This window comes from Pteronotus mesoamericanus, unplaced genomic scaffold (genome assembly GCF_021234165.1).
Source record: "Pteronotus mesoamericanus isolate MK-2021 breed Mesoamerican mustached bat unplaced genomic scaffold, CSHL_Meso_final contig_164, whole genome shotgun sequence".
NCBI classification, from domain to species: domain Eukaryota; kingdom Metazoa; phylum Chordata; class Mammalia; order Chiroptera; family Mormoopidae; genus Pteronotus; species Pteronotus mesoamericanus.
The window spans coordinates 15,980,476-16,003,400 of NW_026555065.1; the positions used below are offsets into that span (position 1 = coordinate 15,980,476).

Sequence of the window (22,925 nt, forward strand, 5' to 3'; positions counted from 1 at the left end):
ACTGGTGGACATAAAATGTTAACATGTTTTAATTAGCGTTTATTAGTAAAGCTGAACATCTTTTAATATGTTTATTAGCCATTTATAGTCTATGATTTTATCTCACCCTTTGCTCATTTTTCTATACAGTTTCCTACTTCCTTAGTAAACAGTAAATGTATTCTGAGTATTGAGGAAAATAGGTCCTTGGCATATGTTACAAAATCTGTCTTGATTTTTACATTTAATGATGTTTTTAACACAGATATTGACCTTCCTTAATGATGTCTCAATTTAGGATTAAGATAATAAAGATACCTACTAAATGTTTTTTCCAAGTAGTTCTCCATTTCATTCAACACATTTATGTATATCTTTGACCAATTTGAGTCTAATGTGGCCTAAGAAATAAATAAGATAGGGATCCTCTTTTTTTGACTTACTGGCTAGCCTGCTGTCCCTAAACCATTCATTTCAATCCACCTTTTCCTCACTGATTTGTTATGTTACCTTTATCATACACTAAATTTTCAAATATCTTAGAATGAACTTTATGAAATTGCTCTTTCTGTAGTTCAAAACTAGGTAAACATAGGCAGTTTCATATATCAACCTATCTTTGTTTCTAGATTCCCTATTTTAAAGCATGAACTGTTTCAAGGCTTTTAAGACTACCCTCCTGGAAAGCATGTTTCATCAATCCTACCAATAGACTGAGTTTTATCCTTACCACGTTCTTGCCAGCATTCAGTGCCATCATTGTTTAATAATTTAACAAATTAAATGGAGTATTTTTGGCCCTGGCCAGGTAGCTCAGTTAGTTGGGAGAGTCATCATGACAGGCCAAAATTGCAGGTTCAATCCCCAGCCAGGGGATTAATGTTTGGTAATCCCAATCCCCAGTTTAGTCAACAAGAATCAACCAACGAATGCATAGGTAAGTGGATCAACAGATTCATGTCTCTGTCTAAAAATCAATAAATAAAAATAAACAGCATTTTTATCTTGGTTAATTAGAGCAGTAAAAATGGCATTCATTGTTTCAATTTGCATTTCTCTGATTACTAGTAAAGTTGACCATTTTTATGGTTTTATCACTTGTATTTCTCTTCCTGCTTATGTCTATGTCCACTACTTACTTTACCATTTTATCTTAAGTAATATTCTTATTTACTTGTAAATCTCTCTGAATTTTAGGTAGTCTTAAATCACTGCCTTACTTATTGCAAATATTTTTCTGTTTGTCTCCTGTCTTCTAATTTTATGGTATTTTTTCACACCTAAGTTTTTTATTTTATGAGGTCAAATCTATCAATCTTTTCTTCTCAGTGACTTCTTCCTTTGTATGTTTCATAATCTAATTCTTTTTTTTTAAAATCTATTTATTAATTTTCTCAGGGAAAGGGAGGGAGAGAAACATCAATGTATGGTTGCCATTCACATGCCCCCCACCGGGGACCTGGCCTGCAAACCAGGCATGCTCCCTTCAGTGGAAATTGAACCAGCAACACCTTCATTTGCAGGCCAGCACTCAATACACTGAGCCACACCACCCAGAGCTCATAATCTAATTCTTAAAGCAAAAAAAAACACTTTTTCAGACAATTACTATTTCTGAAAATTCTAACATCCTACTTTATATAGAGTTTACTGTTATTTGGTAGCTCAAAATTAGTCTTTTAAGTCTAAAGTTAAAAAAAACTACAACCAAAGCATAATGAATTTCTTGTCCTTAAGATAAACTAGTCAACATACCTTTCTAACAACCAAAGAAGGCTTGCAATTATAGTAAGCTAACAAGGAAACTTGCTAACCTTGAAAAGTGCATCTTTCAGACTCCGTAGAGTTGTTCCAACTTGTAAATCTTTTGCAGAACTAAACCAGTCAAGAAGTACCACATACTCCACATTTCCCCTCTTCTTCCACATGTCTTTAGAGTCATCTGGGAGGCTGGCTTCAATCCGACTAGCAGTGTCTCTGAAATGCATTAACATTTGTATTGGGGCAAAAGTAGATAAGAGGTCCTAATATACTAACATAAGACTGAATTTTGTTCTATAGTCTGTAGCACACCATAGCAAACTTTAAGACAGATAAATTCCTTTCTAAGGTCAGACTGTGTGTAAAGATACTAAATATCTTAAAATATTTAACAACTGCATAATATTGGAATATATTTTAGTATTAGAGACTAAAAGAAGTAGACACAATTTTGACCCTTTGCAAAACCAGGGACCAAATCTGAAAACAGAGGAACTCATCTGGGCATCTCTCTCAGCCAAGTATAAACAACTGGGGCATCACACCTGGGTAACATTGTTTATATTTCAGTTCTCCTTTACCTATACTGATAATTAACAGTTAATCAAATACTTAAATATTTACTTAACACACATATAGCATTTACTATGTGCCAGAACTATTCTAAATGCTTTATTATGCATCTCATTGACTCCTCACAGCAATACTATAAAGTAGGCATTGTTATCCCCATTTTATAGATGGGGAAACTGAGGCACAAAGAGATTAAGTAACCTGCCCAAGGTTATAGCTGCCAAATGAAGCCAGAATTCAAACTCAGGCAATCTGGTTCATGTCCACAGTCTTAGCTGCTTTGGTGTGTTGGCTCTTACATCATCAACTGTGAATATTATCAACTATACATTAAAGCATGCTGTTCACTTCCTCTTTTGCTCCCAGAAATGCTGAAGTTCTTCCTAAAGTCCTTACAGTAGGCCTGCCACATAGCTCCTCCCCCAAATCCTATTATCTCAAAGTCCTCAGCACTATGTACTTTTATTCATAAGTAAAACTAAATGGTTTTTTAAAAAATCCTGTACATAATAATGTTTACTGTAACTGTTAGAATACATAGACAAAAAGAATATAAAATATTGCCTCATAATAATTCTCATCTGATATATTGAGATCAGAAGCATGCTTAGTCAACAAAGAATGAGAAAAATTGAAATGTGACATTCTTAAGGACTATTCCTGACTGCAAGGATATATTTGACTAAATACTCTTTATCTAGAAACCCAAGATTAGTATTCCGTAGAAAACACTTTGGAAAACAATAGTATCAACCAGTATTTCCCAAAGTTCACTCTTTCGTGTATTATCTTCACATACTGCTGCAACTTTGCTCTACTTTGACTATTACTTATTTTAATTAATTTAATTGAAAGTGATCCTTTACTTAAATAAATTTAACAGGAAAATGCTTATTCCCATATACATGAAAAAACAGCATCATATCCAATAAATAAAGGATAATCCTATAAATAAAATAGATCAATAAGTAATGCTATATTCACCTAATAGATTACCATATAGCAGTAAGAATAAACAAACTACAAGTGCACACAATAATACAGATGACTCTCACAAACATTAGGTTGACTACAAAAAGCCAGACACAAAAGACTATAGATTGTATGATTTCATTTATATAAACTACAAAAACAGACAAAGACAAATCTATTCTGTTAAGAAGTTGGTGGTTCCCTGGGTGGGTAGGGATATGGGTGGTAACTGACAGGTGGCATATGAGGGACTTTTGCAATGATGATGATGATGATGTTTCTTGGTGATCAGATACTAACTAAATGGATGCATTCAGTTTTTGAAAATTCAATGGGCTAAATAATTACATAAGCTTTTTATCATTTGAATACTACGCTGTTTTAAAAGGTAAAAATAGACAATGAAAAAATAGGGTAATCACCATTACCTAGCTGCAGACACTGCTGCCTACAAAAAGCTCTGAGGCCTGCTTTTTGGTAAGAAAGAGAGATTAGCAAGTATTAAAAAGGAATACTAGCACCAAACTGAATTTCTTTTAACTAAATCGGAAGGACTGAAAGATAAATTAAAGGGGAATACTTTTCTTGGTATGCAATTCATAGTTCTTAGTCTTCAACCTAAACTCACCTTGAGTTTCACAACAGTCTAAATCTCACATTTTGGGAAACAATTAAACTGGGAATATATTCAGGTCTACTTGATTAGACTAAGCACTTGAATCTCATATTTAAATAGTGTACTATTTCCTAATCTGTTTAGTTGTTCAGGGTTGAGGAATGAGAGAGGGAATGGCAGAGGCCACCACGTTTTGTAAAAAAGTAATCATCAACCTAAAATATCCAATTTAAAAAATCAGATAACTAAATAGCTACACTGATACACAGATAGATAGCATATTTACAATGCATGGTATTTTTCAGGGCAAAATTTAGTCAACACCTGTAAGGTACCCAATATTATACAAATTTTATTACCTAACTTAAATAATGTTATCTTCTTAAGTTAGTCCTAATATGGACCACATATTTTACCTAATCCAATCCCATATACTTAGACCAAGAAAGGTTATATTACACTCAAAATAGTGAAAATAGCCCTGGATATGGAGTTTTCACTGTCGTTTTGTGATAGTTTCTAATATATAATATATCTATATATGTAACTTTTAATTTTATAGGTTAAAAACCTTCTTATCAAAAAAGAAAGAAAAATTTATTTTTTATTAAGTCCTTATAAATGCCAGGAACTGTGCTAAATGTGTGTGTATAAAATTTCTCATTTAAACTTCTCAAAACATCTGAGATAGGAACTATTACCACCCCCATTTTACAAATGGAAACATGGGCTTCTGACTTTACACCCTACACTCTTATTCACTTAGCTATACTGCTTCTTCTTCTTCAAAAAAGTGTTTGTGTATTCTTTTATCACAAATAATAGTATGGGAAATTTCAAATTAAAAAACCATTCAGTTAGTTCACAACTTTAGTCCATTTGGTACGTATGCTTCAAAAGCTCACACATAAAAAATAGCACAAGAAAACAGTTAGCAAATACCTAGGAAGAAGCAGCTTAGTTTTTCTTCTAATTAGACTTCAAATGCCACAGATAGGAGAAAATACCCAGACTGGAATGTCTTTTACACTACTATTCAGAAAGGGTGAAGTATGCCATTAGGAGCAAAAATTGAAAAGTTCAATGGGAAAGAAAACACTATTTTGTCATTTTGATTGGATGCTAATTATTAACATTTATTACTATCCACAGCTTACTATTACATATTTTATCTAAATACATAATGACCCACCCTGGACTGATGGCTTCCTCAGGAACACTGTGAGAATTTGAAATATGGGAATCCTGATAATCTTGCATTCTTCGAGCATCCATTATAATCAAGCTGATGTTTTCATCCATCATCATCGTGTATAGCTCCTTTGCTGTAATTGATCCTTGGAATAGAGAGAGATATAATATTAGTGACAAGCAACATCCAGTTCTGTCATAGCACTAAATACAGAAAAGCATTTTTTTTCTTGAAGAGTGAAGTGTACTTGTCACATACCCACTATTCCATCGTACTATTTATTACCTTTTAAACTAACATTAAATATAATGTGTTTTTGACATTTATCAAGAAACTAAGTCAATGTTCTGTTAATGAAGACTTAAATACCAAAACTTGCTGCTGAGTTTATAATTACTTCTAGTCTTGGCTCTGTTTCTGGTATAAAATAGAGGAAATTAATGTATCACATGAAAATACTCTATTTTTGAAAATTAAGCCATTTCAGCCCTGGTTAGGTGGCTCAGTTGGTTGGAGCATTGTCCCATACGCCAAAAGGCTGTAGTTCCATTCTTCGTCAGGGCACATACCTAGGTTGTAGGTTTGATCCCCGGGCAGGGCACGTATGGGTATGCTTCTCTCTCTCTCCCTGCCCCTCTCTCTAAAATCAATAAACATACCCTTGGGTGAAGATTAAAAAAATTAAACCATTTAAAAAAATGTCAACCAGAAGAAACATCAATGGCTCAAAAATTTTTGAAAGGGTCTAAATTCTCTTTTTAAAGTCTCTAATGGGGTTTTATGGGGACTATTTTAGATTTTCAAGTATGCCTGGAGTCACAAGCCAAAAGCTGTTATTTGTGTTCCACGAGAGGGGCTGGTAAACCATGGCCTCCTGTTTCTACTGGAACACAGCTGTGCCCATTTGTTTACATATTGTCTATGGCTGCTTTCATGCTACAGCAGCAAAGACCACAGGGTCGCCCCAAGCCTGAAATATTTACTATCTAGCCCTTTAATTTTTTGCCAAAATAAACAGTCACTATGTTGCTGTTTTTCTCTTTTAGCTTCCACAACCTAAAGTAAAAGATCAAAAAGCACTCCAAGGGAGCTTAATATGTAAAGAACTATTTCTTCGGCAGTGAGTTATAAGAAGAACATAGTCACAGTATCTCCTAAGTACAAATATCCAGCTACTAATAACCATCCTACTTCCCTTTCTAACTATCAAGATCATTTTGACAATAAAATAATCTAAGAAGGCTGAGAAAAGACCACCAAGATGGGTAATACTGAAGCAGGATGAGATACAAAGGAACATATGGATAAAAACAAATCTGAGAATGAAATGATAACAGCTTTTAGGAAGATACCTTGCCAAGTTTTTTTTATTGTTGTATGCCAATATTTTAAAGAATTTATATTAGTGTTACAAACAATGTTTAAATTAAACCTTTTCTGAGAGGAAAACTTAGGTAACTGCCTAAGTTTTGTTCTTTAGGTCATATATGTGTTACTAGAGCATCCATACCACCTGCGGACAATATAAAAAATTACTGACTTAGATTTTTTAAGGGAGTAAGACAACTTTTAAATAAGTAAGTCTTTAACCTAGAGTCTTAAGAAGTAATAGCTAATACACACATAAAGTTTACTATGTGTTCTATGAGTTTCACATATATAAATTATTCAATCCTCACAATAATCCTATGAACTAGGTACTATGATTATCCCCACTGTAAAAAGGGGAAATTAAAGGGATTAAGTAACATGCTCAAGATCACATGGAAATTCAGAAGAGGAGCCAAAGTTCAAACATAGGCAGTCTCACTTCTGAGAGTCCACGCTCTTAACCACTCTGCTAAACTATCCTGACAATAAAACAATGACAAATATAAACTATGGTTCTGATGTTTTCAATTGCATATTATCATAAATATAGCCCATGATATAGAAATTCCAAATGCAATACATTTTCAGTGAATTTGTACAAGCTGGGAGAAAGGACATAGCTTCCATACAGCTTAGACACCAATGTTAGAATCTCACTGTATAAAATCTGAAGCTATTCTGTTTAAAGAAGATCTGAGTAATAACCTAAAAAACTCCCTCCTTCTTTGCACACTTACCTTTTTCTGTGGTCTCATTTTTTTCATTCTTTTCACCATTTACCTATTTCATAGAAAAAAAGCTTCAACTTTAATAGAAAACAAAAATTTTCATAAAAACAGAAAGTTCAACTTTAATACTTCACTGAAACCAAAAGCCTAGAAAATGAAGGGCTTAGAACACTGGCATTTTATAAGATACAGACAGTAATGGCATCACCAGGTTACTCTGGCAGTAGTTAACAGCTAAAATAAGTAGCAACATATCTGAATCCTATGACATTTCTTAAAAATTTTCTTCAGTTATTGGCTAAATATAATTTAAAAGCACAGACTGTTATAGAAATTTATTATTTAGATTAATGAAAGATTATTTCTTACAATGAAATAAAAATTTGGCTATTCCCTAGCATGAAATATTCAAAGTGACGAAAGGGAAAACCTAAAATCAAATGCTAGGAATACTCTACCTAGCAAGGTTACCATTCAGGATTGAAGAAGAGATAGTTTCCAAGACAAGCAAAAACTAAAGGGTTCAACACCATTAAACCAGTAATAAAAGAAATGTTAAAGGGACTTCTTTAAGCAGCAAAGAAATGGCCAATAGTAAATAGTAAAAATAAAAAATTCTTGAAAAGAAAAAAATTGATAAAAGCAGTGGATCAACCAAGTATAAAGCTAGTATAAAGGTTAAAAGACAGAGTAATGAGATCATGTGTAACCATAATAATTAAGGAATACAGGCACACACTCTCAACTCACGTAAAAGGTGTAAAATATGTCCAAAACATAAATGTAGGGAGTTAGGAAAAATGTAGGGCTTTCCAAATAGTATATGATTCCACTTACATGAGTTATTTAGAGTAGTCAAATGCACAGAACCAGAAAATAGCATGGTGGATGTTAGGAGCTGGGTGTGGTGGGGGTGGAGGGGTGTGATTGGGGAATTATTGTTTAATGGACACAGAGTTTCTGTTATGCAAGATAAAGGCAGTTTTGGAGGTGGACAGTGATGATGATTGCACAACAATGTGACTGTACTCAATACCACTGAACTGTGTACTTAAAAAATGGTTAAGGGGTTAAATTTTATGCTATGTGTATTTTACCTCAATGAAAAAAAAATTTTTTTTTAATGTAGGACCCCTATCTCCAGTCTCTGGGAGGGTAGGAGCCTAATTTCCATAACTGAAAATTAGCACACACAGATGACCTGTCACACTGACCAACCTCCCACACTAACATACTCCAATACTTTTCCACTAAGCTAATTAGCATTTAAAAATCCTCCCTCATTTTGTTTCAGCACTGTTGAGTTCAATCTCTCACTCATATTACAATAATCTTGAATAGCCTTCATTAACATTTTTATAAAAGAGCTTTTAAAAGTAGTTGTAAGCGAGTATCAATTTAAAAGAGACTGCAATAAACATAGCTTGTTCCATATGAATCTCACGGTAACCACAAACCAAAAACTTGTAACAGGACCAACTGAAGCTAGAACTTCATTTAATTCCATTTCTTATAAAAAGACATCAAATTTACCCTTTTTGCGTATAAGAACGTTGTAGTGATATCTCAACTCTTCTTAAGTAAGTAATCTGAGAAGAATCTTTTTATTTCACAGAATATATTTGAAATACCTTTTGGGTTTTGTCTTTGGAATCCAATACATTTTCCAAAGAACTCTTAGCTGACGTGCCACCATCCTCTCTTCCTGCTTCCTGTCTTTTCTGTCTCTGCAGTTGCTCTTCCTCTTGTCTGTCCTTTTCTTCAAGTTTTTTCCGAATTTTGGCTTCTTCATATCTAGTTGAAAAAAGAAGTCAAGATGTCTTTTATTGCAATGATCATGAAAAGTAAAGGAGTTCCAGTTACACTAACACTAGTACGCTGCTTGGGTACATACTTTCTCCCTCCAGTTGAAATTCAGTGCTGCCATTGTTCATTACAAGCCACAACCTGTACACCTACCCTCTATAGATTTATTTCAAATTGCCCAAGTACCTTTAGGGAAAAAAACCCCTCTATGCTCCCAAGTTGAAGTTGTTTAATGCTCTTGTTGCTTTCCCTCCCACTAATCTCCACCTTTTAATGATTCAAATTCTGCTGCAATTTCCTTTTGAAAGGGCTTACAATCCTAAAATCTTAAAATTAACTATAAGCCCCATTCGCTTATAAAGTCATTCAAGATATTAAAAAGTACAGACAACAGGTAAGTGAAAGCACCTAAAGCTCAAAAGACAGAGAACATAAAGAACATGATTATTGATGCAGTATGATTAGGGAAAAACTAGGTAAATCCAAGAGAAAAGTTAATATTGGGTAATCCGAAGACATGGGGAAATTCTGGATTCTCCCACCACCCCCATCGCGGGCCGAGCAGTCTGGGCGGCAGTTTGGGCGGCGGGAGAAACGGTAGCGGCCAGGCGGTCCGGGTTTGCACAGGTTCCCCGGCGCCGGGGCCCTCAGGCACCCGACGCGCGCCCGCCCCGCCGCCACGAGGCGTGAGAGGAAGGTCGGCTCGCAGAGAGGGCGGAGGAGGAGGAGCCCAAGAGGAGATGGAGGGGGTAGTCAGCTAAACCTGCTCCTGCGAAAGTGGAAACCAAGCCAAAAAAGGCGGCAGGAAAGGATAAATCTGCAGACCAACAGAGTGCAAATACAAGGGAAAAGGGGAGCAAACGGTAAACAGGCTGAAGTGGCTAACCAAGAACCTAAGGAAGTTCTTGTACCTGCGGAAAACACAGAAACTGAACACGAGGAGAGTCTAGCCTCGGATGAAGCAGGAAAAAAAGAAGCCAAGTCTGATTAACAGCATATACATGTCTTACCAGTGGTCCCTGTCTCCCTTCTTGTACAATCCAGAGGAATATTTTTATTAACTATTTTGTAAATGCAACTTTTTTAGTAAATCTAAAAACATTTTTAAGAAGGAGGGAATTCCACCTCATCCCATGTTTTTTTAAAGTGTAAACGATTTTTTTTAAGAGGTGAGATCATTTGCTGGTGGTTTATTTTTTGGTACAACCAGAAAATAGTGGAATATTGAATATGGAAGGCTTTGATTGTCTTGGGCGTCAGCTTAACATTAACTATAAGCCCCATTCGCTTACAAAGTCATTCAAGATATTAAAAAGGACAGACAACAGATAAGTGAAAGCACCGAAAGCTCAAAAGACAGAGAACATAAAGAACATGATTATTGATCCAGTATGATTAGGGAAAAACTAAGCAAACACAAATGGGGGTAGTTTTTATATCCTATAATACAAAGCGTATTAAACGGCAATTTGGAATCAGTCTGGAACATTTTAAATTACTTCTATTCTCATGTTTTTGGTAGAATTGTTTCCTAAAGAAAAGCACCCCTTGATCGTGGCTCTCCTGTCAGAATTTTGTGCCCTCTCTGTAACATTTATGTTGTGGTAGTCCAGTTTTCCTAGTAACTTTGTTAATGCGCTGTGAAAGACTGAAAATTTGAATATGTAGTATATATGATATTAAATTGTGAATTGGTCAGACTTTGATGTAACAGTGTATCAACATTTGCAGGTATTGGTACTTGATACTCTATTAGGAAAATTAGTCCCCAAACTTTAAGCTGGAAAGTCACTGGAATAACTTCGGAAAAGAATCACAACTACATGACTTTACATTTTTAGTATGTATGTTAAGAATTGTGTACAAATTGAAACGTCTGTGTACTTATCCTCGAAACAACCAATAAAATCTCACTTATTAAAAAAAACAAAAATAAAACCCCAAAGATTAGGGGAAATTCCACTTTAATTAACTGGCTAAAGGAGAAACAGAATAGTGATTCTTAAGTGATATCATGCACCTTAACATATTCCAGACCCAAGAGTAGTAATTTCTAGAAAGGATGAAGGGAATACAGTAGTGAAAAAGATAATTTCTAAGTAAAGGCGATGATGTATATAACTATAATAGTTAATTGGTCCAAGTATGAAAAGCATTAAAAATATTGACTAAAAATAGTTCCCCTTTTTATTTTATTATTAGGGAATGACTAGAAATTAAAACATATCACTTTTAATTTCTAATTATAAGTCTGACAAACCAGTCATGGCAAATACTAGAATCAGATTTTTTTTGAAACATATATATAACTGCTACAACCAGGGAGATCAAAACTATACCGAATACTTTATACCCATAAGACCAGTGTCCAGTAGCACATTACAACATGGGGCACAGGAGGAAATATATTTTTCTGAAGAATCCTGTTAGAAACAGGAAAAACATGGGAACTGAGTGCTAAACTAATACATCAATGCTTACCTTAATAATCTATCATTCTAAGCATTTTTAAAACTTCAATAAAGAATATTAATGGTAACACATGAACATAATATAACTGATATATAGCAAAAGATTTTAATTCTTGTGTCCCATTAAAACACGACGTATTTTTAGGAATTTGGATTTTTAGGCATGACCAACATAAATAGAAAAATTCTAAATATTATTTTTATTTTCTAAGTTTTCATTCTTTTAAAGATAGGAAAATAATAATGTCTGTACCTGAGTTTAAGGCTTTCAGAAAGTCTTTCAGCTTCTTCAATAGCTTTTTTGATGTTTGCAGGTCCAAGTATTGAATGAATGTAGTCCTAAAATAACCGGAAAACCATCCTATACTGTTATTACTGGCTATTGCACACAGCTCTAATGTTAAAGACATTAAAATCATGATGTTTAAAACGGGAAAGTTTCAGAGATGTCCAACTTTTTGGCATCTCTGAGCCACACTGGAAGAAGAACAGTTGTCTTGGGCCACACATTAAATACACTGCAACACATAATCACAAAAAAATCTCATAATGTTTTAAGTTAATATACAATGTTGTGTTGGGCTGCATTCATAGCCATCCTGGGCTGCATGTGGCCTGAAGGTCACAGGTTGGACACCACTGGAGATGAAAATATTATTGAGTGAATAAAGCATTTTTAAAAACTTTAACCTACATAAATCACAGCTTATTCTCTACATGTTTCAAAACTATTTCATCATACCATTAGTATGGTAAAAAATATTCCAGTCAGTAATAGTTTTACTTATTTGAAAGAAACCTTTTAAGAAGCGTAAATATTATTTTTTGTTTATAATTAAGTGCCAAAAAGCTAAGCTTTCAAGAGAATATACTTTGCTATTGTAAATAGGTTACCTAGTTTTATTTTTCTCCAGACTCAGTAGCACTGAAACAAATTGTGTATCAATCTACAGCATGGGATTTGTTTTCTTTTGTGTTAAAATGAAATGTTTTTGCTTCTACCTGTATTTTACAATAATTACCTACCTTCAAACAATTTAGAAATAAAACAAGTTTTACATTTGAGGAAACCTTGAATAACTAAAAATCAAATGATAGAAAACAACCAACCAATAATATAATTTACCTTTAAAAATTTTGGCACATAACTTAACAATAAGCATAATGAAGTTTTAAAAAAAAATCACTTCTCTAGGAGGTCACTCATATGCTCCGGCAATCAGAGAGAGATTTTTAAATCAAGGTTAGTTCAAAATGACAGTAGTGCAGTGCGATTGGGCTAAGTACTTACTGGATCTGATTTGCCACAACTTGTATGATTTTGCAAACAGAACCTACTAGCACAAATTCATCTCAAATGACATATTAATTAAAATTTAAAAAAGAAAGACCAAAAGGTCAAAAATATCCATCTTTGCCTCATGGAGAGACAGCCACCAAGAGCTATTGGAAAACAGCTATCATGTGTCTGTCTAGCCTAAAAGTAGACCATGTTTTGGTTGAGTTTATTCTTCTAGATTAAAGACTAAATTTAAGAAAAGGGCATTTCGCCATGTAATTTCAATGAAAGTATATACAGTTTGTTCAATATTGTGTCAACTGAAAATTACAGTGGAAACTAATTACTATCGGTCCTGATGACAGATAAAATGCTTTTTAAATGAAAAATAAAATCTAGTCATTACAATAAGGTTTCTCTGATAAAAACAATAAAGAAATTAAAACCAAAAAATACTATAACTTGTTTTATTAATTTTTTGACATAAACTCACTGAAAAGCCAGCCTATAAGCTCAGCTTAACCACGTTTAAATGCTGAAAAAAATTGTGTGTGTGGCTATGCATATTACAAACCCTCAAATGACACTCCCTTAATATTAAGGAGGCCTCTTGTCAATAATCATCTCTCTCTGTACTCCTACGGAAGAACAGTTAAAGTACATATAAATATTTTCAGATTTTCAATCGTAGTCCTGGCTGGTGTGGCTCAGTTGGTTGGAATGTCATCCCATAAACTGAAATGTGATGAGTTTAATTCCAGTCAGGGCACATGCCTAAGTTGCACGTTTAGCGTATGTGAGACCACTGATTGATGTTGTTCCAATATTGATGTTTCTCTCCCGAATCCCATTCTTTCTCTCTCTCTCTGGTATCAATCAATAAACTTTTTTTGTAAAGGTTTTTTTTTTAAATTTTTCAATAGCATTGACAATTGGCATAATTTAAAAACCAACATCCAATTCTTATACACCTAAACTAAAAACATTTGTTTCTCAGGTTTACCAAACAGAACTTTCCTATTCCTGAACATTAAGATTCAAGCAACTCTCATGACCTCCCAAACAAAAATGTTTACCAGTAATATTTAGGATTAATTATCAAGAATGCCACGGAGACCCTGGACCCTTGTGGCTCAGTTGGTCGGACGTCACCCCACAATGCGAAGGGTTGCTGGTTCAATTCCCATCATGGCACATGCCTAGGTTGAGGGTTTGGTTCCCTGCTGGGGTGCATGTGTGAGGAAACAAAACAATGTCTCTCTCTCACATCCATGTTTCTCTCCTTTTCTTTTTCTCCCTCCCTCCCCATTCTCTAAAAATAAGTTTAAAAAAATAAAAAAAAAGAAGAATGCCATGAAGATTTAGCCTTGGGTGGGTGGACATCACCCTGTACACCAAAAGGCTGAGGGTTCCATTCCTGGTCAGGGCATATGCCTAAGTTGCAGGTTCAATTCTCAAAACAGGGTGCATTTTCTCTGCCTCACATCTATTTTTTCCTTTTTTCCTCCCTCCTCCCTCCCCTCCTTTCCTTCCTTCCTCTCCGTCCTCTCTCCCTCTCTTTCTTCCCCTCATTCCCTCCCTTTCTAAAATCAATAAACATAACCTTGGGTGAGTATTAAAAAAAAAAAAAAGAATGTCACCAAAATAAAAAATTATCATTCTAGACCTGACCAGTGTGGCTCAGTTGATTTGGCAAAGGTCAGCAAAGTGTAAGGTCACTGGTTTCATTCCTCGTCAGGGCACATGCCTGGGTTGTGGGCCCAGTTCCCAGTTGGGGCTCAAGCGAGAGTAAACTAACTGATGTTTCATGCACATATTGATGTTTCCCTCCCCATTTCTCCCTCCTTTCCCTTCTAAAAATAAATAAATAAGATCAAAAAAAAAGACTAAAACATATAATTCTTTTTTTTTTTTACCAAACTTTCCTTCACCAAAAAAAGCAGTCTTATCGAACTCATTCTCTTTTTTTTCTTTTTTTAAATTTATTTTTATTTTTTAATTAATTTATTTACTTTTTAAATACATTTGTCTCTGCCTTCCCCCCACCTCTTTCCCTTGCCCCCTCCCACCTTCCCTCCCTCAGCTCTTCCCCTTTGGTTTTGTCCATGAGTCCTTGCTATATTAAAACATATAATTCTAATATTATCTAGACTTGGCTATACTAATACTTTCAATATATCTGCCTTCCTGACTTTCCAGATAACCCTAAAAAAGTTATCCATAAACTGATTTTTTTCAATAAGTAAGAAATGTTCTCTACTAGTGAGCTTGCTAAATTAACAAAAGTTTTGTCTAAATCTTAAATATTCGTTAGTGTAAAATAGAGTAAAAGATAAAGTTTCTGAAGAAGACTGATGATACTACATTCTGTTCCTACTTGCTTTAAATGGTAAAACTCAAAAAATATTTAGTTAGTAAATTTAACACTTTACGCATTTGAAGTACACTGGGAAGGTTGAGCTAAATAAAACAAAACAAAAACAGTTCTAAAAAGCAGATGTGGTACCCTGGAGCAAGTAAAATTAGTCCTTTTACCGAAAACCAGGAACTGAACAACTGCAGCATATGAAGTAATAGGGAGTTTCCTAATATGAACAACTCCTGCCACTTTCAACTAGATAATCCCTTTGGAAATGCAATGGATAGTCTGTGGAAGCGGAAAAAATCTCTTGTTGATTATAATTTACTCCCAACTTTATCAGGTTTAGAAAAAAAAATGGAAGCTACAAAAACACTCCCAACCTTGTCAAAGAAAAAAAAAAACTAACTTAAAAAAATAAAGCAAACAACGAAAAAGTACCAAAAAATTTACAAGAGACAAAACAGCAAACACCAAAACTATCAGTTATCCAAATCTGCGAATTTTTAAAAAATATTTCCTTTAGGAAATGCTTTTATACTTTTTTAAAGCAATTCCACTTTACGAGATACTGTGAAAATCATCAAAGAGCATGCAAAAACTTGTTTAAATTTGGACAGGCCTCTGCCTCTATCTGCAGTTAAGTATGCCGAAGAGGCGTTCCAAGGACAGGATCAATCCAGCCATTTGTGGACAGAAGGATGAACCTCTAGATGCAAGGTGCCACCTTTCCAAAACTAGATCTAACACTCCATGCTATTACTAGCATTACATTACTATAAGAAAGAACATTAGGAATGTTTTATCACCATTAAATGAAATTCAAATCATCCCTTAACCAACAACCAAAAGAAATTTTATCAATCCCACAACTATGGAAAAACAATAAGGCTATTTCAAAGAATCAGATAACTTTTTTTTAACTTCTATATGTCAATTTAAATGAGGCAAGGATAGTCTACCACCAGTGAACAAAATAAAACTCTCAATATTAATTCAAGAGCAGCTTCTCTACCAGATAAGATATCTGCAGGCAGTATTTTGCTACTATTTATTGTCTGGTAGCAGGCAAGATCGTTCCTAAGAAGAGGCGGAACTGCCAACACAAAAATCTTTGCATTTCTTTAACCTAGTCTCCATGTTCTTCTTTTGCCTGTTTCTGGTGCAGTTGAAATGCAACCATTTCCCCCTGCAACACTTATTAGTTAGTCATCAGTTCTCCTTTTTCATTTACACCCCTCCTTCCCTACTCATGGCTTCAGCAAAGTGAAAGAAAGGCACCTAATGAAATGATTAAAAGCAAAATAATTTAAAAAATGGAAGCAATCAGCATTACTTTTGCAAACTGATATTTTTACTATGGCTACAATGTCAGTGATTATTAAAAACTGTCACATAGTTAGTAAATACAGATAAATTCCCAGAAGTGGAATCGCTGCATCATAAGAAGTAGAAGTTCCATTTTTAATTTTTTTAAGTAACTATATTGTTTTCCACAGTGGCTGCACCAATCTGCATTCCGACCAATAGTGCCATGAAGGTTCCCTTTTCTCCACTCTCTTACCAGCACTTGCTTTGTGTTGATTTATTGATGGGCAGCCATTCTGATAGGTGTGAGGTGATATCTCATTTTGGTTTTAAGTTGCATTTCCCTGATAATTAGTGACACTGAGCATCCTTTCATATACTTATGGCCATCTATGTGCCCTCTTTGGAGAAGTGTCTATTCAGATCCACTGTCGATTTTTAAATAGGATTGTTTGTTTTTTTTGGTGTTGAGTTGTTTAAGTTTTTTATATATTTTGAAAATTAACCCCTTATCTGATATATCATTGGCCAACATGTTCTCCCATTCAGTGGGTTGTCTTTCCATTTTGTTGATGGTTTCCTTTGCTGTACAAAAACTTTTAGTTTGATGTAGTCCCATTTGTTTATTTTTTCTTTTGTTTCTCTTGCCTGAGGAGGTATATCAGAAAAAAATATTCCTACAAGAAATGTGCGAGATTTTACTGCTTATATTGTCTTCTAATATTTTTAAGGTTTTGAGTCTACCGTTTGTCTTTAATCCATTTTGAGTTTATTTTTGTGTATGGTGTAAGAAGGTGGTCTAGTTTCTTTTCCTTTTTTTTCTTTTCTTTTCTTTTGGCATTTACCTGTCCAATTTTCCCAACACCATTTAGTGAATAGACTATCTTTACCTTATTGGATGTTTTTGCCTCTTTTGTCAAATATTAATTGACCATAAAGGCGTGGGTTTATTTCTGAGCTCAACTATTCTGTTCCACTGATCTATAAGTCTGTTTCTATGCCAGTACCATGCTGTTTTGATTACTATGGCTTTGCAATATAGTTTGATGTCAGGTAGGGTGATTCCTCTAACTTTGTTCTTTTTTTCTTGACTGCTCTTGCTATTTGGGGTCTCCTGTGGTTCCATATACATTTTTGAAGTATTTGTTCTAGGTCTGTGAAATATGTCATTGGTATCTTGATAGGAGTTGCTTAAATCTATAGGTTGCATTTTAATGATGTTAATTCTTCCCATCCATGAACATGGTATATGCTACCACTTATTTGTATCTTCTTCAATTTCTTTCTTTAGTGTCTTAGAATTTTCCAAGTATAGGTCTTTTATATCCTTGGTTAAATTTATTCCTAGGTATTTTATTCTCTTTAAAGCAACTGGAACTGGGACTATTTTCTTAGTTTCCCTTTCTTCATTATCAATGTATAAAAATGCTGCCCTGGTTGGTGTGGCTCACTGGATTAAGCAGTGGCCTGAGAACTGAAAGGTTGGAGGTTCGGTTCCCTGTCAGGGCACATGCCTGGGTTGCAGGCCAGGTCCCCAGTTGGGGGCACGCAAGAGGCAACTGACTGATGTTTTTCTCCTTCAGTCCTACCTTTCCCTCTCTCTGCAAATAAAATGTTTTTAAAAAATAAAAATGCAACTGAATTCTGGATATTTTGTATCCTGCTACATTACTGAATTCATTTATTAGTTTTAGTAGTTTCTTGGTGGAATCTTTAGGGTTCTCTATGTACAGTATCATGTCACCTGCAAATAATGACAGTTTTACTTCTTCCTTTCCAATTTGGATACCTTTTTATTTTTCTTGTCTGATGGCTATGGTTAGGACTTCCAGCATGTGTTGTGTAAGACTGGTGAAAACGGACATCTTTTCTTATTCCCAATCTTAAGGGAAATGCTTGTAGTGTTTGCCCATTGAGTATGATGATGGCTGTGCATTTGTCATATATGGCCTTTATTAGTTGAGGTATGTTCCCTAAATTGCCATTTTGCTGAGAGTTTTTATCATAAAGGGGTGTTGGATATACACACCCCTATGTCCATTATAGTATTATTTACAATAACTGAGATGTGGAAGCAGCCCAAGTGCCCATCAGTGGATGATGGATAAAAAAAGCTACAGTACGTAACGGACTACTACTTGGCTATAAAAAAAAAAGAAGGAACTCTTACCCTTTGCAACAGCATGGAAGGACCTGGAGAACAATATGCTAAGTGAAATGAGCCAGTAAGAGAAAAACAAGTACCATATGATTTCACTCTTACATAAAATCTAATGAACAAAATGAAACAGCAAGCTAAATAGTGATAGACTCATAGATACAGAGCAGGCAGAGAGCTGTCAGGGCGTAGGGGTAAAGAAATTGAGCAAGAAAGGAAAAAAAAAAAAAAAGAGAGTGAGAACTCATGGACATGGACAACAGTGTGGTAACTGCCAAGGGGATAGAGGGGTGGAGAGAGGTGGAGGAGCTTATGGGGGGGCAAAATAATGAAGATGGAGCCTTGCTGGGCTGGGGAACACACAACACAGTGTACAGATGATCTGTTATAGAACTGTGCACCTGAAACCTATATAATTTTGTTAGCTAGTGTCACTCCAATAAATTCAGTAAAAAATAACCTTAAAGCTTTTCACAACATTAAAAAAAGTGACTAAACCTCGAATCCTGAAAAAGTGCAATTAACAGCCATTTTCTTAATTTAATGCATAAATAAAACAAGTATGTCTATTTGACCTGGCAATGATTTATCATAACAGAAACTGATCATGAGTCTGTATGTTGCTATAAACTTGTACTACTCCAAGGCAAATTAGAATGTGTATATAGTGTGTGTGTATCCACATATGTACACACGTTTGCAAATAATGAAATGAAATCTTCGGTTTGCTTTTTCTATATGCATAGGAGTTTGAACTTGATGCTACAAAATGTTATCTAAATTATAGTAGAGTTAAAACTTCTAGAGGATATAATTCCATTGTGCAAAAATAACTTAGCAAATAAAAATGCATAAATAAAAGGTACCTGCTGTTCCTTGAAATCAGGCCTTTTTTTGATAAGATTATAAACAGTCACATATTTCATATATAGTACATAGGCCCTTTCCTCATCACGATCTGATCTGCTTTCTTCTGCTGTCTTGAAGATCTTCAGGGCACTCTGTACATAACTTAAAATTAGAGAAAAAAATAAAACACAACATCTGGGGGGAAAATCATATCTAAAGTTTATAGAGAATGTTGATAAACTAAATTTTATAATTTAGGCAGTACTATTTCAGAAGTGATACAAAGTTAGCTGAAAGTTGGGATATAACCTGAAAATTTCCCGTATGGTTCAAGTAAATACTTGTGTTTCATAAAAGCAGTTTATATACCACAAACTGTTCCGAATGCATTCTGAGTCAAGTTTTAAAAGACTTGCTACAACAGATAATTCTGAGGCAAGTGGTCCTCAGGCAGCCACATAATAGTCACACTCTATAATTAAAGAATATATATCATTTGTATTGACGTGGGGGAGCTAAAATCTTTACTACTTTGATGTTAAAACAAATATTTTCCATTCTCCTCATTTCTTTCTAACCATAATGTAAAGTTCTCCCCACCTAAAAATCCAAGAAATTAGGGAAAGGAAAGGGGACAGGAGTTCAATCATTTTATCTGGTTAAGGTTTTCTACAACATGGCTAAACTGCACTTTGATTCACTGGTCCTAGAAGAAAGAGACTTAAGGTCCAAAAATATATGATCTTAAAATTTCAGTTCAGTATAAGAATCTGAGGATTCTGTGCCATTCCCTCTAAGGACATTTTCCTGGTTAGACAAAGCAAATTAATAAAAATAAAATAGGTATTTCTGCCAAGAGCAATTCATTCATTTAGGACTAACATTTTGGCAACCAAGTTATTGTGCCAATGTCTACATACAATATGCTATATCAATAATTTATTTATACAAAGCAGTGCATTTTGTTTTCTGTATCTTTCAAACTGTGCTCCAAGATTGAGACATTAATTAATGATGAAGTTGGTCAGTTCAGGGATCTAGAACACCACTCAAAAAACAGGGAAAAAGTGGTATTTAGGACCAAATATGTCCTACACAAGGATCATTTCATCAGTGTGTATGCCCTGCCTCACACTGCATCAAAGCCCCAGGACTGAGGTATACCAAACTAAAGATACTAAGGAGATTGGCTAGAAAAGCTCAGGAGTCGATTCATTTGGGATCATACATATTAGTTTTTAAAGTGTCCCATTCATCTCCAGCCAGGGAACATGTATTTTCCTTTATTTCTAAAATTTGCTTGCCCCAAGCCTGGGGTGTATGGCTGGCTAGACCCACCTTTCTTTCTGAAATTCTTTTTGCAACTCTATACTACATAGATCAACAGGTTAAAAGTTCATTTCAAATTAATATTTTGCTCAATTCTGGATTAAAAAAGACATCTCTTCCTCTTTTTGTCAAAGAAAGACTCTGCTAAGACCATCTCTTTTATGTGAAATATATAAGGATAAAAATCTTTAAGAAGTATTTGTATACTGTTTTATGAAAAGATATTAACTGTGGCTGAGTGAGTTTTGCAGGAAAACTTAGTCTTTACCTATTAAAAAGTTATGATCTGGTATATTGTCCAGAAAACAGATAATATGAATATTAGAAAAATATGTATGTACTCTGCCAAGATAAAGTTAAGAACTTCTCTAAGGAGGTCTTACTTTATTTATGAGATGCCATTGTTCAAACAAACTTTAAATTTACTGTTCACCTCATTTAAGAACATGGAAATGAACTAAAAATTAACATACAGCACAGTTAAACTAGCAATGGACACATACTTCTTAGTGCTTGTTTTTTCTGGTTTAACTTCTGTCTTCTTATTGAGGTCTTTTAGTGAAGTACTGAGGTAGAGTTCTTTAGGAACTGAAGCCACGGCAGGCATGATGAATAATCTTTACTCTTCCACTTTCACAATGGATGGTGTACTTCATTAAAAGTAGTTTTTTCCTGAAACAAAATGAACACAAATAATTCCACTAGCTTTCCTCATTAACAAGAAAATAAGTGAGCAGTTAAAAAAAATGAAACCACTAATCTGTTTCCTTTGTTAACAGAGTTAATTATATTATCCTGAATATATCTATTCTGGGAGTTCAAGATATACAGGGTGTCAATAAACAATTTTATTTTTTTTGAAATTTTAATTAACTATATGGATTACTTTTTGTATCATTTTATTTTAAGTATCAGGGATCGTTCCTGTAAAAGGAACTAATAAAAATAAGAGCTTTTATATCTGCATTAATGTATATAGATCACAAATAGAAGGAAGTTTCATTTACAAATATTTCTCTTTCTCATGCACATCAATTTATAAAAGGAAACAAGCAATGTGGGGGGTGACAGGTAGGCAGGGCCACTTTGTATGTAGCTAAGGACATAGAAACATGTTTCTGGCAGAATACACCTAAGTACTTTGGTTTACTCCGTAAAGGTCTTTGACATTTCATGACGTTCTTCATTTCCTCATCTGCTTTGGTAAATTCCGACTGGGGGATGGAGGAGACAGTACACAAAGGGAGAAGAGGAGGCTAGGTATGTACCCATTATGCTGTGTGCATGCGTGTGCGTGTGTGTACGTGTGCAGGGATGCTTGCAGATGGGGCAGATCAGGGGAGCACGTCAAATGGGGAGTCCTGGTAAGATCATAAGTGTCACCAAATGAAAACTTCAGGAATCCAATTAAATTTATACGAGGTCTTTAGCTGTGAACAACTAACTACAATTTGAATAAATATCCACTTTAATATGTTTAAAGATTATGACTTTTTTCTATCACCTATTTCCACTGTCTCAATGCCTTTGATGCTATCGGTTCACTATTATTAGATGAATGGACATCAATGAACATTTAATTCTAAAGAGCTGAGTAAGGTACAATTTTAGGGGGAAAAGGCTTCTGTTCACCTATGTAAAACTCCAAAAGCACCTCAATCTGCTTTTAGATTCTAGTCATGTTTTATATTAAACAGTAAAACTTTCTGATTTCTTGAGACTCACCTCTTCTAACCCTGTGCCTTTAATCCATTGACTTTCAGTCAGCAAACCTAGCAATTTTTCTCTGGAAGTCATGTTTTTATAATTTTCAATTTTTTCCATTTATTTTTGCTCCATTTATCTATAGACACGTTTAACCAAACATTTTAATTAGTAGCATCAGATCTATACAATGAGCTCATATATAAACATTTCCTACACTTTCCCTCCATACTGTGTTCTGTGTCTAAAGCTATAATGACAGGAGAGAAAGCCTCTGGACCATACCATCACTGCCAAAGGGATTAATTAACATTAAAAATGTCCTTTTGGCTAGGTATCTAGTTTATCAACAATTCATCACCAAAACAGCTAAGAGCATCTATTAAGGAAAGGGTATGATAGGGATCCCTCAGATTTCCTCACACTCCTGTACTTTTAGAGACAGCAGGATCATCTGAGTATCGACCTTG

At 34.6% G+C, this 22,925-nt stretch overlaps 1 protein-coding gene and 1 pseudogene across 1 annotated transcript in view; one reads left to right on the forward strand and one right to left on the reverse strand.

The window, feature by feature from the left end:
• Positions 1–22,925, reverse strand: part of USP8 (ubiquitin specific peptidase 8) — a 53,286-nt gene that overhangs the window by 21,701 nt on the left and 8,660 nt on the right. Inside the window, exons 2-8 of the mRNA XM_054565436.1 lie at positions 21,255–21,423; positions 19,440–19,584; positions 11,723–11,808; positions 8,824–8,986; positions 7,202–7,244; positions 5,094–5,238; positions 1,794–1,956 (exon numbers count right to left, since the gene is read on the reverse strand). Coding sequence (XP_054421411.1) covers positions 1,794–1,956; positions 5,094–5,238; positions 7,202–7,244; positions 8,824–8,986; positions 11,723–11,808; positions 19,440–19,584; positions 21,255–21,358 — 849 coding nt within the window. The 5' untranslated portion in view covers positions 21,359–21,423. The remainder of the gene's footprint in view (positions 1–1,793; positions 1,957–5,093; positions 5,239–7,201; positions 7,245–8,823; positions 8,987–11,722; positions 11,809–19,439; positions 19,585–21,254; positions 21,424–22,925) is intronic.
• LOC129064419 (non-histone chromosomal protein HMG-14-like) lies at positions 9,516–9,989 on the forward strand (annotated as a pseudogene).